At 57.9% G+C, this 15687-nt stretch overlaps 2 protein-coding genes across 22 annotated transcripts in view; one reads left to right on the top strand and one right to left on the bottom strand.

Moving 5' to 3' along the window:
- Window positions 1-13008, bottom strand: part of AHNAK (AHNAK nucleoprotein) — a 113772-nt gene extending 100764 nt beyond the window's left edge. For 18 of the 19 annotated variants that reach the window (XM_050756866.1, XM_050756847.1, XM_050756854.1 and 15 more), the window contains exons 1-4: window positions 12813-13008; window positions 1768-1865; window positions 1242-1398; window positions 49-236 (exon numbers count right to left, since the gene is read on the bottom strand). In XM_050756866.1, coding sequence (XP_050612823.1) covers window positions 49-236; window positions 1242-1398 — 345 coding nt within the window. In that variant the 5' untranslated portion in view covers window positions 1768-1865; window positions 12813-13008. Of the gene's footprint in view, window positions 1-48; window positions 237-1241; window positions 1399-1767; window positions 1866-11726; window positions 11845-12812 lie in introns of those variants that run through there. The other variant, XM_050756848.1, reaches the window with a different exon arrangement.
- GNG3 (G protein subunit gamma 3) overlaps window positions 1-15687 on the top strand; it is a 440061-nt gene that overhangs the window by 262711 nt on the left and 161663 nt on the right. The window lies entirely within an intron of this gene.

The raw sequence follows: 15687 nt of genomic DNA, 5'->3' as shown, positions 1-15687 counted from the left end.
GTGTGGCCGGGGGAGCTCAGGGTACAGATGGGCCGGCGAGGTACTCACCAGAACCACTTCAGAGCTGCGGGAGCTGAAGACTTCACGGGTCCAGGTCTGGCCAGGCTCGGGGGAGCGGTCCCCCTTGCGGTGCAGCTTCAGGCCCACCGTGTGGTGCCCCATGGTGTTCAGCAGCTGGGTCACCTCATCCGACTGCAGGTTGTCAAAGTAGATGGTGGCACCCACAATCTGGTCCCCTGAGCAGGGAAGAGCAGGAAGCAGGTAAGGCCCAAAGAGCCTCAGGGAAATCGCACATAGCCACCACACACTGGGCACTGAACTAACTTGATCTCATGACCACCCTCAAGGTGGGCGTGGTAATACCCATTGTACAGACATGGAAACTGAGGCTTAAAAAGGCCAATTTGTGGGGGCCAGGCACGGTGGCTCACGCCTATAATCCCAGCACTTTGGGAGGCCGAGGCGGACGGATCGCCTGAGGTCAGGAGTTTGAGACCAGAATGACCAACATAGAGAAACCCCGTCTGTACTAAAAATGCAAAATTAGCCAGGTGTGGTGGCGCATGCCTATAATCCCAGCTACCCTGGAGGCTGAGGCAGAAGAATCGCTTGAACCCAGGAGGCGGAGGTTGCACTGAGCTGAGATGGTGCCATTGCACTCCAGCCTGGGCAACAAGAGCAAAACTCCATCACAAAAAAAAAAAAAAAAAAAAAGGCCGGGCGCGGTGGTGCTCATTGCACTCCAGCACCTGGGCAACGAGGTCAGGAGCGAGACCAAACACGGTGAAACCCCGTCTCTACTAAAAAAAAAAAAAGCCGGGCGAAAGTCCCAGCTACTCAGGAGGCTGAAAGGAGAAGGCCAACCTGGGAGGCGGAGCTTGCAGTGAGCTGAGATCCGGCCACTGCACTCCAGCCTGGGCGACAGAGCGAGACTCCGTCTCAAAAAAAAAAAAAAAAGCAAGGCCAACTCGTTTGCCCAAATCTGCAGAGCTAGTGGGTGGTGGAGTCAGATCTGAGGACCAGGTGTCCACTACCCCACACAACTGCCTCCCCTGAGGACCACAAGTGACAGACACAGAGTGGCCAAGAGAGGGCAGGGCTTGGGTACCGCCCATCCTGATGCCACTGGGAACAGGCCCTCGGCAGCCACTCGCCCACTTCTGCCTGCTCCCTGCCCTTCCCTCCAACACCCCCGCCGACCCCCCAACCTCCAGCACCCAGTCCATACCCTGGAGACTCACCCTCCTTGACCACCCCAGTGCGGGCCGCAGGGGAGTTCTGCGTCACCTCCTGCACAAAGACGCCGTCATCCCTTTGGGCGATGGTCAGCCCGTGGGAGCCGCTACCCTGCCAGTTGGGCAGCAGCAGCTCCCGGGTTGTCTCCTCCTCCTTCTCCATCTGGGATGAGGTGAGGAAATGGAGCTGGGGTCAGTGCGGGTGGGAGGACGTTAGGGCACGGGAAAGCTAGCGATCTCCGGTGCTATAAACTCCAGGAGTGGGGCCCTTGGCAACGCGCCTGCCCCTGCAGCCGGCTCACCTGCCAGGTGAGGTGTTGGGGATGGGTTACCTCGTCTCACGTCCTTCCACTGTGGAAGTTCTCCCAAGGCATAACAAAGAAGATGGAAATGAGATAGCAGAGGCAACTGGCCCCAGAGGCAGCCAGTCCTTCATCCCTGTCCCCCACAGCCCCAGCCTCCCATCCACACGGGGCCGACCCTCCCCACATCCCATCACCTCCGCCTCTCTCTGCCTCTCCCACCTACTGACCTTTGCAGGATTCCGCTCAGGAGCAAATGCCTTGCCAGGAGCCCGCCCCTCCTTCCTCTCTTCCCCTCAGTCTCTCTCGTCAGGATCTCGGTCACAACCTAGGGGAAAGTTCATGATGACGCTCACACTCCGGTCAGCAGTCAGCTCGCTCCGAGTCCCCACCCAAGGGACAGCCGGGTCCTCTGCTACCCAGGCCAGCTCACAACCCCGACCCCCACCACCGCCATCAATTCCACTCGTCCATGACTCTCCAGCCTGGCATAGCACAAAGCGACTTCAGAGGAGCCAGACTTGGAGTCAGATCCTGGCTCTGCCTCCTTCTAGCTGTGGGACCCTGGCCAAGACACTTCACTTTTCTGAACCTCCATTTCCTCATCTGTGAAAATGGAGGCAATAAAGGAGAAAAAAATGAACACCAGCCGGCAGGAGCCGCTTCACATGCACATTCTCACCATATTCTTTTTATTTTTTTATTTTTTTATTTTTTATTCTTTATTATTATTATTTTTTGAGATGGAGTCTCGCTCTGTCACCCAGGCTGGAATGCAATAGTAGATCTTGGCTCACTGCAAGCTCCGTCTCCCGGGTTCAAGCCAGTCTCCTGCCTCAGCCTCCTGAGTAGCTGGGACTACAGGCGCCCGCCACCATGCACCATGCCCAGCGAATTTTTGTATTTTTAGTAGAGATGGGGTTTCACCGTGTTAGCCAGGATGATCTCGATCTCCTGACCTCGTGATCCACCTGCCTCAGCCTCCCAAAGTGCTGGGATTACAGGCGTGAGCCACGCACTCGGCCTCGTTTTATTTTTTTGGGACAGGGTCTGGTTCTGTCACACAGGCTGGAGTGCAGGGGTGCGATCACGACTCACTGCAGCCTCAACCTCCTGGACTCAAGTGATCCTCCTGCCTCAGCCACCCAAGTAGCTCGGACCACAGTCACGTGCCACTACAACTGGCTAATTTTTGTATTTTTGGAGAGATGGGGTTTTGCCATGTTGCCCAGGCTGGTCCAGAACTCCTGGGCTCAAACAATCCCAAAGTGCTGGGACTATAAACAGGAGCCACTGCGCCTGGCCTCGACCCACATTCTCAACCACAGCTTCAAGAGGGAGATGTTACTGGTGCCAACTTCACAGACAGAGACTGAGTCTCCGAGAGAACAGCTTACCCGGGGTACACATGACAGCACAACTATGCTGGGCTTGGACCCGAGTCTGTAACTCCTTTTTTTTTTGAGACGGAATCTCGCTTTGTAGCCCAGGCTGGTGTGCAGTGGCGTGATCTCGGCTCACTGCAACCTCCCCCTCCCAGGTTCAAGCAATTCTCTGCCTCAGTCTCCTGAGTAGCTGGGATTACACCCATCACGCCCAGCTAATTTTTGGTATTTTTATAGAGATGGGGTTTCACCATCTTGGCCAAGTTGGTCTTGAACTCCTGACCTCGTGATCCATCCTCCTCGGCCTCCCAAAAGTGCTGGGATTACAGGCATGAGCCGCCGCGCCTGGCCCACCGAGTCTGTAACTCTTTTGCCTACTCCATCCCAGGTCTGCTGCTTGTAACAGGTGGGAGCCTCCTCAGAGGCTGCCTCCAAGGAGGAATGGCAGTGTTCCACCTCCCTCAGAGACAGAGACTCGGGCCACCTGGTCTCACCCAGTCCCTGGGACCAAGGGGGTGCCTCACCAGCTGGCAGCGCCGGAAGCCCTGCCACAGGAAGCTGCCTGAACAAAGGAGGTCCCAGCCCCACCAGGCACCACCCAAGCCCTAGAGGCTAGAGCCCAGATGAGCCCGACTTGGCCCAGGGTGAGTCCAGGCCCACTGGCTGCCCACACCAGGCCCTGAGCCAGGCCCCCCCCCCTTTTTTTTTTTTTTTTTTTAATTTATTTATTATTATTATACTTTAAGTTCTAGGGTACATGTGCATAACGTGCAGGTTTGTTACATATGTATACTTGTGCCATGTTGGTGTGCTGCACCCATCAACTCGTCAGCATCCATCAACTCATCATTTACATCAGGTATAACAGGCCCCTTTAAATGCAAGCATTTAGTAATAAATTCGCCCTCCAGCCACAGGATGAGCTGTCATCTGCAGGCGCCCTGGAAAGATACCAGGCAGGACTCTCTCTGCACAGGGCCACGGACTACAGCCACCACACAAAATGGCGGCAGTGGCCACCAATTGAAATGGTGTGAGGAACACTATAAGTCATGGGGAACCTGACCCAAAGCCCCGCCTACAGCTGTTTACATCCAAAAAGTATCAACAGTCAATCAATGCACATATACCGGCTGCCTCCCTATGCCCAACACTATACTTTGCACTGCAGACGGAACCGGCCAGGGATGGACACAGCTGGGCCCGGCACCTAATCATACGCTGCATTAGACGGTGACCTCACGTCACTCACGCACCCATGTGCCGGACAGGGAGATTTCAGACTCAGTTTCTGTCACAGACACACATCAGATGAGCAAGGTGCACTAGCTGTGACCGATTTTGCCGCAGAATATTCCAGAAGGCTTGGGAGCTTTCTGCGGGAAATGAAATGTACATGGGGTCTTGAAGGCGCTAGAGGTGACCTCTGAGGACAAGACTGTCTCTTAGGAATTTGTGGGCACTTAGCAGTTCCTATCTCAGGCAGATCACAACACGGATGAAAGAGAAACACAGACCCCAGCCCCCGACAGCCATCCTCCCGTTTGACAACGCGGTGTGGACGACGTGTCTCCTTGTCAACACAGGTGCTGGCTACAAGGTGAGCAAAGACTCTGAGCCTGTGGGCTCAGGTGCAAACTGGGGAAAACACCTCCTCCCTTCCGGCCGCAGAGAAGGCTGCGACGGGAAATCACTCTGACCCTTCCCAGTGTGAAACAGCAAAGCTGGGGCTTAAATGGCACATTCTCTCCCCGTGTCCAGTGCTCAGCAGCTAGCCCTGCAGAAAAGGAGCCGGGCAGAGGCAGGGAGGGAAAAAAGATTCCAGACTTCATCTCTCAGACAGAACTGAAGCCACCCCTTCAGATCGCCCAGACACCCCTGTCCTCCTCCTGGAGCAGGGCCCCTTTGCTCACCCCAGCGTCCTGGTGCCGTGCCAGCAGCCAGCGATGGGGAGAGAGCTAGCTGGGCCAGATCACCCTCGCCCACACCTCGGCCCCACCCTCCCTTTTTCCCTCCCTCCCCAGTGAGTCACTGCAGCTGGCTGCAACAGCTCCAGACCTGCAAAGGGTTGAGCCTAAAACCCAAAGGACAAAGTGCCTCCTGGGCCAGATCCCCAGGTGCCAGAGGAACCAGAGCTCCCCTGCAGACAGGCAGTTAGCTTCCCTGCCAGTGCCTCAGGCAGAGTCCCAGGGCAGAAGTCCCTTTAAAGGCCCAGGACAGACTTGCTACCTGCCTCAACCCACGTGGTTCCTGAGGAGGAGAGAAACCATCCTAAGCAGACAACTGATCCAATAGCCCATGAGGACGGGAGCCATTGGACCCGAGGCTGCAGGTTGGCCCTGGCAGGGCACCCAATGGCTTCCCGGCCAGGTGGGGCTGCCAACCACCCTGCCCGCTCTGGCTCTGGCCCTGCTGTCCTGGCACAGCCTGGAAGGACTCCCCTCCCATCTGACCTGGGCCATTCAGTTCCGAGGAGGGGCATGGAAATACTGAAGGGAATAGTGAAGGAGCAGCGTGGGATACTATGTAGCCGGGGTTCCCCTTTCTCCATTCTCCACGTTTGGTCCCAGCCCTCAGTCTCTCCTCCCGCTCTGGAGCCTGTCTCAAGCCCAGGTGGCCCTGTCTTCTCCTCCCACACAAGTTAGGTTAAGTCAGGCTTTCCCCAGAGGCTGAGGGCTCTGCCCTGTTGCTACCCAAAAGAGTGTCTTTGGAGCTGTGGGGAATTCTGCACGATTCAGCCAAGTGCCATAAGCCTTCAGAGCTAGGAGAGACCTAGAGTCGTGCCACCCAACACAGCAGCCACATGTAGCTATTTAAATTTAATCAATTAAAATTCCGTTAAATTAAAATTGTAGCTCATTGGCTGCACTAGCCACATTTCAAGAGCTCGACAGTCACATGTCGCTAGTGGCTACTATATTAGCATGGACACAGAACACTTCCCCCACTGCCGAGAGTTTTATGGGACGGCACTGCCTGTTACTTAAGGATGGAGAAAGTAAGGTCCAGAGAAATGAGAGAATGGGAGTGTGCTGGGGCCCTAGTCCCAGAGCCTGCTAGCACACAGCTCGGGGGTCCACCCCACAGCCTCCCTCGTGGTAGGAAGAAACGGGGCAGAGCTAGGCGCGCTGGCTCATGCCTGTAATCCATGCCTGTAATCCCAGCACTTTGGGAGGCCGAGGCACACTGATCGCTTGAGCCCAGGAGTTTGAGATCAGCCTGGGCAATATGGCAAAACCCTATCTCTATAAAAAATAAAAACTTAATTTTTTAAAATAAAAAAAGAAGGAGCAGGGCCAGAGTGGAGACTCCCTAAGGCAGAATATTGCTTGGAGGGCAGAAAAGAGTGAGATGGTGAGGCCACGCCAGCTGCAAAGGTGAGAGCACGCATGCCTGACACCGTGGGACAGGCTATAATTCAGGCCAGAAGCAGCGAGAGAACAGCCCATCCTGTCACTTCAAAACTGCAAAGAGGATGTGCCGAGCAGCAGGGCTCTGCCCATACCCTGCGATTGGGCACGACGCCAAGTAGAAGCAGGAGAACTCCAGGAAGCAGATTCTTGACCCCAGCAGATGGCCTCTGCCAGGGGTGACCTCCAGAGGAAGCTCCTTCCTCCACTGCCCTCGGAGAACAGTACCCCTTCCCGGGGCGAGCCAGTATAAAGACAGCCAGGATGGAAACCAGGCCAATTGCCGCAGCAGCTAGAGACAGCCCTGCAGCCAGCGTCAGTGTGGAGATGGCAGGAATTGATACACACACTCCCCCAGAGACAGGCCACAGGCCTCTGTGCCCAAATGCACCAAACCTGAGGACAAGATACACACCACAGGGGCCCACGACTAGGCATCCACCCAGCATAGGCGGGACACAGGAGGCAACCCTCTGAGGGGAAGAAAATCACCCCATCCGTGGTAGGGAGGGCACCAGCCACAGTGAAACTTCCACCCAGCACGGCGGCACGCACGTGGGTCAATCAACCCACCACACACACAAGGCCAAAGAGGAGCGGTCCTCATCCCAGGAACGACGTGACTCACGCCCAGAGTCAGAGACCCTACCCGAGGGGAAGCCCCCAACATTCGGAACCAGGAGGAGAGGGAGGCTATTCAGAAAGACACACCCAGAAGACAGTATGCTCTGCTCTCATAAACACTCATCAGGAGGCAAAGAGGAACAGAAAGTTCGTGTTGAAAGAAAAAAAAACCCACACACAAGTAGCGAGAAAGAGAATTCTGCAGAGCATTCTTGTGTGTCACGGACTGTGTTGTTGGCAACATCCCATGCCTGGGTTCTCATTCAACCCCCAAATGATGATGCTATGTGCAAAGAACTGATATCCTTACTTCAGAGATGTGGAAACAGGCCCAGGAGATAACACTACTTGCCCAAGTGTGAGAGAGTGGAAATGCAAGCCCAGGAGTCTCTGACCCCCAAGGCCAACGGTCTTTGCCCAGCAGAGGGATGAAGGCACAAGGAAATACACAGGATGACACACAGGAGAACCCACAGAGGCAGATGCACAGAAAAGAGACCTACACTGGAGTGAGAGCTAGAGGGACAACAACAGGAAGATGCAGAGACCTCCAAACCCCCTTCCCCACACTCCAGCCTCAACCCGGTCCAAGCTGTGGGCCGCAGACTCAGAATGGACCGCCCCAGGCATCCCAGGGCTCTGCATATGAGGGGCCTTTTGCTTCTGGGGCTTACTGAGGCTGGGGCCTGAGGGGGTCAGGATCCTGAGCTGCCCAGCAGCCAACTCACTTTGACCTAGATTTCTCTTGGGCCCCAGCAGGTGGGAGACAAAAGAACCATCTCCTGGGGCTCAACCGGCACCAGACTCACGCTAGAGGCCAGACTCATGCTGGAGGCACCAGACTCACGCTAGAGGCCAGACTCATGCTAGAGGCACCAGACTCATGCTGGAGGCACCAGACTCACGCTAGAGGCCAGACTCATGCTAGAGGCCAGACTCATGCTAGAGGCACCAGACTCATGCTGGAGGCACCAGACTCATGCTAGAGGCGGGCAGAGCAAGACAAGCATTTCCACTTCTAGGAGATGGAGACAGTCATGACACACAGACCCTCGTTCCAAAGGAACAAGGAGAAACACAGGGTTGACATCCCTTCCAGGGCCTGACCCTCCAATGGTCCCCCAAGGATGCAGCTGCCAGGCTTGTTTAGGAAAAAACGTTATGCCCCATTCTAACTGGAGCAGAAGTGTGCAGACATCTCAGAGTCTAAGCCAGCACTGAGGACTTTTACAAACCCACCTAGCTGATTCTGGGCAGCATGCAGGGGGGTGGGGCAGATTTGGGAGGTGGAATTACCAGGAAGAATTAGATGAACATGTTGCAAGACACATGCAACTTGGGCACCTTCAGAGAAAGGCACACAAGTGCACACACACACACACACACACACACGAGCACACACACGGAAACCCTCGGCCCCATTCTCCACTCTACACAACCCAGGGCAGCCTGCAGCCCCAGCCAGCCTTCACCTGCTCGTAACAGACAGTTGTCCTGGAGGCCCCTACACCTGTTCACCTGGTGCCTATGTCCCCTGAGCCTGCACCTCCCCCTCTGTGTGTGCACCTGCCTGGCCTCCTCCCTGCTCCCTGCCCTTAGGACAGGGAGGCACCAGCCCAGTCACAACTCCCACCAGGAGAAGTTTTTCCAGCTTTGTCATTCCAGCCCTCCCCTCCCCATCACCCCCTTCCCCTGGCCCCTCACATCATGCTGACTTCCAGGGCAGCCCCTACACCCCGACTGCAGCCAGCTGGTTGTTTTCTGACTCTGCTGTGACGCTTTTCTCCATCTCTCTCTACCCCGGCCACGCACAGCCCCCTCCCATGCTCCAGTGAGCTCGGAAGCGCTGAAGCTCCAGGCTCTCACTTCCAGCAGAGACGGAGATTCCCTCTTCCCTCCCTGGCCAGGAGGGACTCTCTGCGCTCCTTGTGAAAGGGGGCTGGGGACAGCATATTATCCAGTGGGGAGTCCCCACACCTGGACACAGAAGCAGGGAAGTGTGGGCTTTTACCCAGGACCCCTGGGATTAAGACACCAACTCTGAGGGTGGCCTCCTATAGGAGACGGGGTGGAGCAGAACGCTTGGTCTTGCCCTATGGGGTAGATTACAGTTTGGGAGCTGCCTGTCTGCCCCACCCAAGGCCGGGATCTGGGGAGGGCGCTGCTTGCTCTCCCCCCAGCGGTCGGACCACGCTACTGCAGGGGCGTGGGGCCAGGCCGCTCTGGCTATGTCGCCGAAGATCTGCCCCCGGCCCCGCCAGGACACGTAGCTGTAGACGGGATCAGCTCCAGGCACTTCCCCTTCCCCCAGAACCTCCGCTCCAGCCCCGGGGGACCAGGCAGGATGCCCCTCCCTGACAGGCCGTGCGCAGTGCCTTGCTTAACCTGCTCAGCTGGGGCCTGCACCCCCAAGGCTGTCCTCCACCTCCCAAAGGCCTCTGGACACAAACCGCCGGTGCGGACCTGTCCAGGACCGAGAAACTCACTTCAGTCCTTACCTACAACCCCTACGGGCCCGTAGGAAACCTCCACCACCAGCGCAGAATGCCACTGCCATCCTCTGCCTCCAAGCCCCACGACAATGCCGGCAGAGGTGACACATCCAGGCACGCCACAAGGGGAAGACCCTCATTCACAAGCAGTGGGACACTCTCACAGGCAATGACACACACCTCACTCAGAGACACAAGCTGTGACATGTGGTCACAAGGACCTAAAGCCACAGTGGGACAACACCTGCAATGCTAACAGTGACCTACCTACCTAAGACTGCCAGGGACAGCCTAGCCATAGCCCTGGTGGGAACTGAGGCCAGCAGGGAGGAAAAGGGGCTTCATTCCTTCGGAATCCTCCTGTGGCCCCACACTCCCTTGGACACACCCAGGAATGCTGGAAATTGCTCGTGCTCAGGAAGCCTTGAGAGCCCACCGGATGTCCTGAGCCCAGGGAAATGCCAGCCCGGATGAACCCCGGGACGAAGAGAAGGAAGAAGGCCCTAGATCCCCGCCACTGCCACCGCCCAAGAGGCACATTCTAAATCCTCCCCAGCGGCCATCACCCTTCCTCAAACCTAAGCGTGCACAGCCCAGCTCCAGGGAGAGAAACTCTGGGGCCCCCGGAATGGTGGGGAAGAGAGCCACACCGTTCCGTGAGGAGTAGGACTAGCTCTCCCGGTCTGTCTCTCTGTCTGTCTCCAGGCGGTTCCCAAGTTCTGAAGAAGGTGGTGACCACACCCCAGAGCCCCACACACCCCTCCGCCCCCACGGCTTTGCCCCAACCCCTCAAACCAGCTCCTCAGGCTCAGGGTGACCGGCTCTGCCAGGACCCACCCGCCAATTCCAAGTTGAGCAAAAGAATCCAGCCTGGCAGCATTGCCACCTTTCCCCAGGACTTCCCAAGGGCGAAGATGACTCCAGGGACCCCCAGCCGACTCCCTGCCCTGGGCTGACGCTGGACCTTCTCCCTCAACAGGTCCCTGTGTCCCACCCCAGGCCCTGGACCATGTCTGGCTGGCACAAGTCCTCAGCTCCGAGGGGTCGGCTCCTCAAGGAATTCCCAGACCAGGACCCCTGAATCGCTGCTGGTGGCCTCCATATCAGTCCGCATGACTTATGTGGCTCCCCATGTGTCCCTGTTCTCTGACCAGTGTCCCTGTGCATAACCTCTTAGGGACAAAGGCTTTAGAGAGGGGCTCAGATACCTTCTAACCCACATTCCCACAGCCCCCAAACCCTGCGACCTCTCCTAGCTCCACTCTCACCCTCCTAGCTCCTCTCCCACCTTCCCTCACCCCACAGCTCACAGCTCAGAGTAAAGAGGTGCCCTTAACTCGGGGGCTCCCCTGTCCTCCCCATTCTGCACACGCCACCATCCACGCGGTGGGGGGTGGCCAGCCCCTGTCGCTAAGGACAGGAGAAGGAAGCTTCCCCACATTCAGCTTCTGAAAGGAAGTGAGTGCCACACCCTGCCCCTGGGATTTCCCTCATGGGGCGGGGATGAAAGCGAGATCTGCTCCCCTGAATTACAGCCAGTATAGGTGCAGGGGCCCTTAAATGCCTTCCCCCACTCTCTCAACTTCACTGCTACAGCCCCTCACCGTATTCCACAAAATCAACCCAACACCTACCATGCTCTACGCTGTGCTGGGAAGGGCAAGCAGAGAGCAGGAGCATTACAATCCGAGGTTGGATTCTAATGAAGACGGGTTCGAAACCTGTATTTACCGAGCGCCCAGCGCTGTGCTGGAGACACAGAGGGAGGTATCTAGGACCCTTTTCCTCCGGAGACTCCGGGTCATTCTCTAAGGACCTGACTGACTTGGGAGGCTCCCACACACTGCCTTCCCACAAATCCCCTCCACAGAGCAGGGCACTCTGCAGCGACCGCACGTTCCCTGGGAGCCCCTCACCGCCACGGTCGCCGCGGCGGGAGCCACACCCTGCGAAACCAGCAAGCACACACATCGCACACAACCCTCTGTGGCCTCATTGTGCAGAGGGGCCAGAGCCGTTCCCCACCTGGTTGTCTGGGCTCGGCTACAGCTGAAAACACTCATGTGCCCCCTCCGCACCCCTCCCAGCAAGAGGCACAGCCAGCCCTGTTTGGGCCCCTGGAGTCCCTCATGGTCAGCGCCGCCAAGGGACTGCGCCCCCACATCCTGGCCTCGGTACTGCTGGGGGGCGACCAGCCCTGCCAGGGGCAGCCCAGGCCTTCGCACACCGCAAACCCCTCCTTGCATGGGAAAGCCTTACATAACAGCTCTGCACACACCCTAAGCACGCTGCCTTTCCAACTCCAGGCGAGACCTCGCCTCGGGCCCCCTCTCCTGGCGCGCACCGCTGGAGCGCAGGGTTCCGGCAAGCGCAGCTTAGCCCTCCTCCCACGCAAAGCCCGGCTCCTGCCCCCAACTCCCACACACAGCCCCTTCCTCCTCCCCTTTGCCCCTCACCACTCCTCCCCGAGTTCTGGTTTGAATTAGTCACCGGCTCCAACCACCACATTCCTCAGGCTGCTGGCGCCGGGCCAGGCGCTGGGGCGGGGGCCATCCCGCCCGGACGGGTTTGGGAGTGGGGTGGGGGAAAGCGCCGCCTCCCGAGGGGAAGGGGCGGTCCCGAGGACTGGGCCGCAGCAGAGTACCCCCGTCCTCGCCCACCTCAGCGTAGGAATCTCCCTAATTATGTCCCCCTCCCCACCCATCCCGCTGGGAGGCGCACTGCAAACTTCCAGGCTCCGCGGCCCGAGAGGAAGGTTTTCTGGAGCGGGGAACACAGAGGGGCAAGGCCAGGGCGGGCAGCTGCAGGAGGCTGAGGGGCTGGTGGTACAGAACAGGGTGGGGCCTGGACGACTCGGGACGCGGTTAGGGGCGGAGGTGCAGAGAGCGCGGAAGGACAGCCGAGGGGGCGCACGGCGCGGGGTCGCGGAGGCGCGGCGTCGCGGAGGCGCGGCGGCGATCTCGGAAATTTCCCCTCCAGTAAACATGGGATACGAAAGGAGCAGCCCCTGAGCCACCGCCCCATGCAGGGAGAGGAGGTGGGACAGAGGCCACCAGGCCCGGAACACAGCACCCTGCGTGTAGTGGAGCCAACAGTCCGCCCTCCGTAGAAATAGAGTGGAGCAAAGCGCTTCGAAGCGATTTTCCAACTTTAACCAACTTGAGCCCCAACTCCGGAGGCAGAACTCCGCTCCCAGAGAGCGACGCGTCGCCTCCCCAGGTGGCCCCGCTTGCTCCAAACTGCTTGAATCTTCACAGTGACACTCCCAACAACGCGCCCTGCCGGAGCCCCGCAACCCACCTCCCCCCACCCGCCTTTGGTGCCCCGGACCCCGATGGCGCCACGGTGCGCCTGGCGCCCCTACCTGAGGGCTCAGCCCCGGGGCACAGCCATAGCCGGCGCGAGGCCCGAGGCTGCGGTGCTGCGGCTACTGGCGGCGACGAGCCCCGTTCCGGGCGGGTCTGGCAGGGCGGGCGGTGCAGTCCCCGCGGCAGAGCAGCGCCGAGTGGCCGGGCCCCCTTGCGCGGAGGCGGCTCTTGTAACTCCGGCTCGGGCGGGCGGGTCTGCCCAGAGCTGTGGGGAGAGGGCGGGGCCGGGCGGGGCCGGAGCGGGGCTAGGACTGGTGAGCGGCGCAGACCCTGGAGGGACCCGGGAGTGGGCTGCTGGGGAGGGGGGCCGCTGGGGGACGCGGGGACGTTCTTTCCCCCCTCCCCCCATCCACTGTCCCCTATCCTGTCCCGGACCTGGATCTGCTGTCCAACATGTGCAATGTGTGGCTTCATTGGCAAGAAACTCCCGCAGGCTCCCTGGGCTCGCCCTCACAGCTGGAACTGCGAATCAACTTATTTTGCAGGAAGGGCCTGGGGGCTCCGAAGGCGGCTGGGGCTTGGGTGATTCAGCCGCGACCGTCAGCCTGATCCGGACCTTTGAGTTTTCTCTCAGCTTAGGGAACTACACTTCAGATCCCAGGCCCTAGCCTACTTGCTTGGTTTCCAAGCTCCATGCAGCCGCGCCCATTTCTTGCTTTCCCTCTTTCTCGGGGCCCTTCCGTCCCTACCCGCACAGAACTGTCTTGGATTCCCACCCCCAGGAGCCGGCGTCACCAGTGCCCCGTGCACCGCGGTGCTGCGCAGGCCGCGGGCATACGGGGGTGAGGCCTGCGGTCGTTGGAGAGCGGACCTGACGCCCACCTTCCTCTCCAGACTCACGCCCCCAGGAGCCGGAGCCCCTGCGCTTCCTCTGCCTCCCATTCCTTCTCTGCGCGCCCCTCCCCCGCCCTCCACTTGCGGGACGCTGAGTCTCCCAATTTACAGCCATTTCCCACAGCCACTTCTAACTACATCGAGATTTTATTAAACGCTTAATGATGGGGTGCGGGGGCCTTCTGGCTACACACTCCCCTCCACACTCCCTTTCTCTTCTCCCGCATGAGTCCTCTTATCCTCCCTCCTAGGTGGCCACCCACTGCCCACTCCAAGCCAGTTTCCCCTCCTTCCCAAATGCTAGGAAAGAGAGACCCCAGGCTGGGGAACTGAAGAGACCTGGCCCAGGCAGGAGCGCCCTCCTTGCTGCAAGATCATGAGTGGGCTGGAGCTGAGACCAGCTCGGCCCTGTCCTCTGAAATGGCAAACATGTTTACAGGCTAAAAATACCCAGCAGTCAACTCTGCTGCCAGCCCTGGGGGCTGTGTCCAGGTCCAGTTACCGGCACAGAGTACAGACCGTGGGGGAGGGAAGAGACAGCCAGAGGAGCCACAGACATGGACACTCATATAATGGACACAGAAAGGTGGAGCCGCATGTGCAGACATCCAGACAGGCAGAGACATGTAAAAACACAAAGCGGAGACTTGGGCACCAGCATTTTCTCTCGCTCTCTCTAATATACACACACAGGTGCCCAGATAATGACTCAACCCCATGGCAGAGGCAGCCTCGCCACAACACATCCCAAGCACACAGTCACAGACTCAGACTTTCCCAAGAATCACCTCCTCCCCCATTTTGTTCTGCACCCCTTTCCTAGCACCTACCTTATTTAAAGAAAAAAAAAAATCTAAAACTTTTGAACTATGGAACGCTTTAAAAACACACACACACACACCAAGGCCAGGCACGATGCCTTACACCTGTAATTCCAGCACTTTGGGAAGCCAAGACAGGTGGATCACTTGAGCTCAGGAGTTCGAGACCAGCCTGGCCAACATAGTGAAACCCCGCCTCGACTAAAAATACAAAATTTAGCAGGGCATGGTGGTGCGGCCTGTAATCCCAGCTGCTGGGGAAGCTGAGGCAGGAGAATCCCTTAAACTTGGGAGGCGGAGGTTGCAGTGAGCCAAGATTGTGCCGCTGCACTCCAGCCTTGGTGACAGAGCGAGACTCCATCTGAAAAAAAAAATACAATAAAATACAGATGTCTCCCTCCTCCCCATCACAGTCCCTCTCCCCAAAAGTAACCATTGTTAACAGTTTACCAAAGGATTTTTAACTTTATGGAAGGAATCATCATCTTGTTCCTTAAAAGAGCGAATGTTCCTGGTGCACATTAAAACAGGAGTTGATTTACACCTAGGTTGGAAACACAGGGTAGCGGCAAAAAGGGCTAAGGGGGCCTGGGGGGCTGCTGGCGCAGAAAAGGAAGAAGAGCACGGAAAGGCGTGGACGCTGCGCCTTCGCCTGGACTGGGCTAGATTGGCCCCCTAGGATCCAAACAGCAGAGGCCAGAGTCCCAGGCTCAGAGCCAACTTATCTGCTCCATTGTTTGTTCTGGCCACCCTCTTGGTCAACAGGGAAGAAGGCAGGAGGGAGGGGTTGGTTTTTGAAGCAGTCCCAAAGCAGAGATCACTGTCTAGGTACTTCATTCGGGGGTATGAGTGTCAAGATTACCTGGTGGGGGTACTTCTGGGGACCGGCTCTTGTCCCATTCCAGACTGGAGGGCTAGAGAAAGTTTAACCTCAACCCTACCCTCTAAAAAAACCATGATCCTGGCCGGGCGCAGTGGCTCACGCTTGTAATCTCAGCGCTTTGGGAGGCCAATGGGGTGTGGATCACAAGGTCAAGATATCAAGGCCATCCTGGCCAACATGGTGAAACCCCGTCTTTACTAAAAATACAAAAATTAGCACTTTGGGAGGCCGAGACAGGTGGATCGCCTGAGTTCAGGAGTTCGACACCAGCCTGGGCAACATGGTGAAACCTCGTCTCTACTAAAAATACAAAAATTAGCCGGGCATGGTGGT

Source organism: Macaca thibetana, chromosome 14 (genome assembly GCF_024542745.1).
Source record: "Macaca thibetana thibetana isolate TM-01 chromosome 14, ASM2454274v1, whole genome shotgun sequence".
Classification (NCBI taxonomy): Eukaryota; Metazoa; Chordata; class Mammalia; order Primates; family Cercopithecidae; genus Macaca; species Macaca thibetana.
Note: the sequence above shows the minus strand (reverse complement) of the source record. Positions and strands in the feature narration are given on the sequence as shown.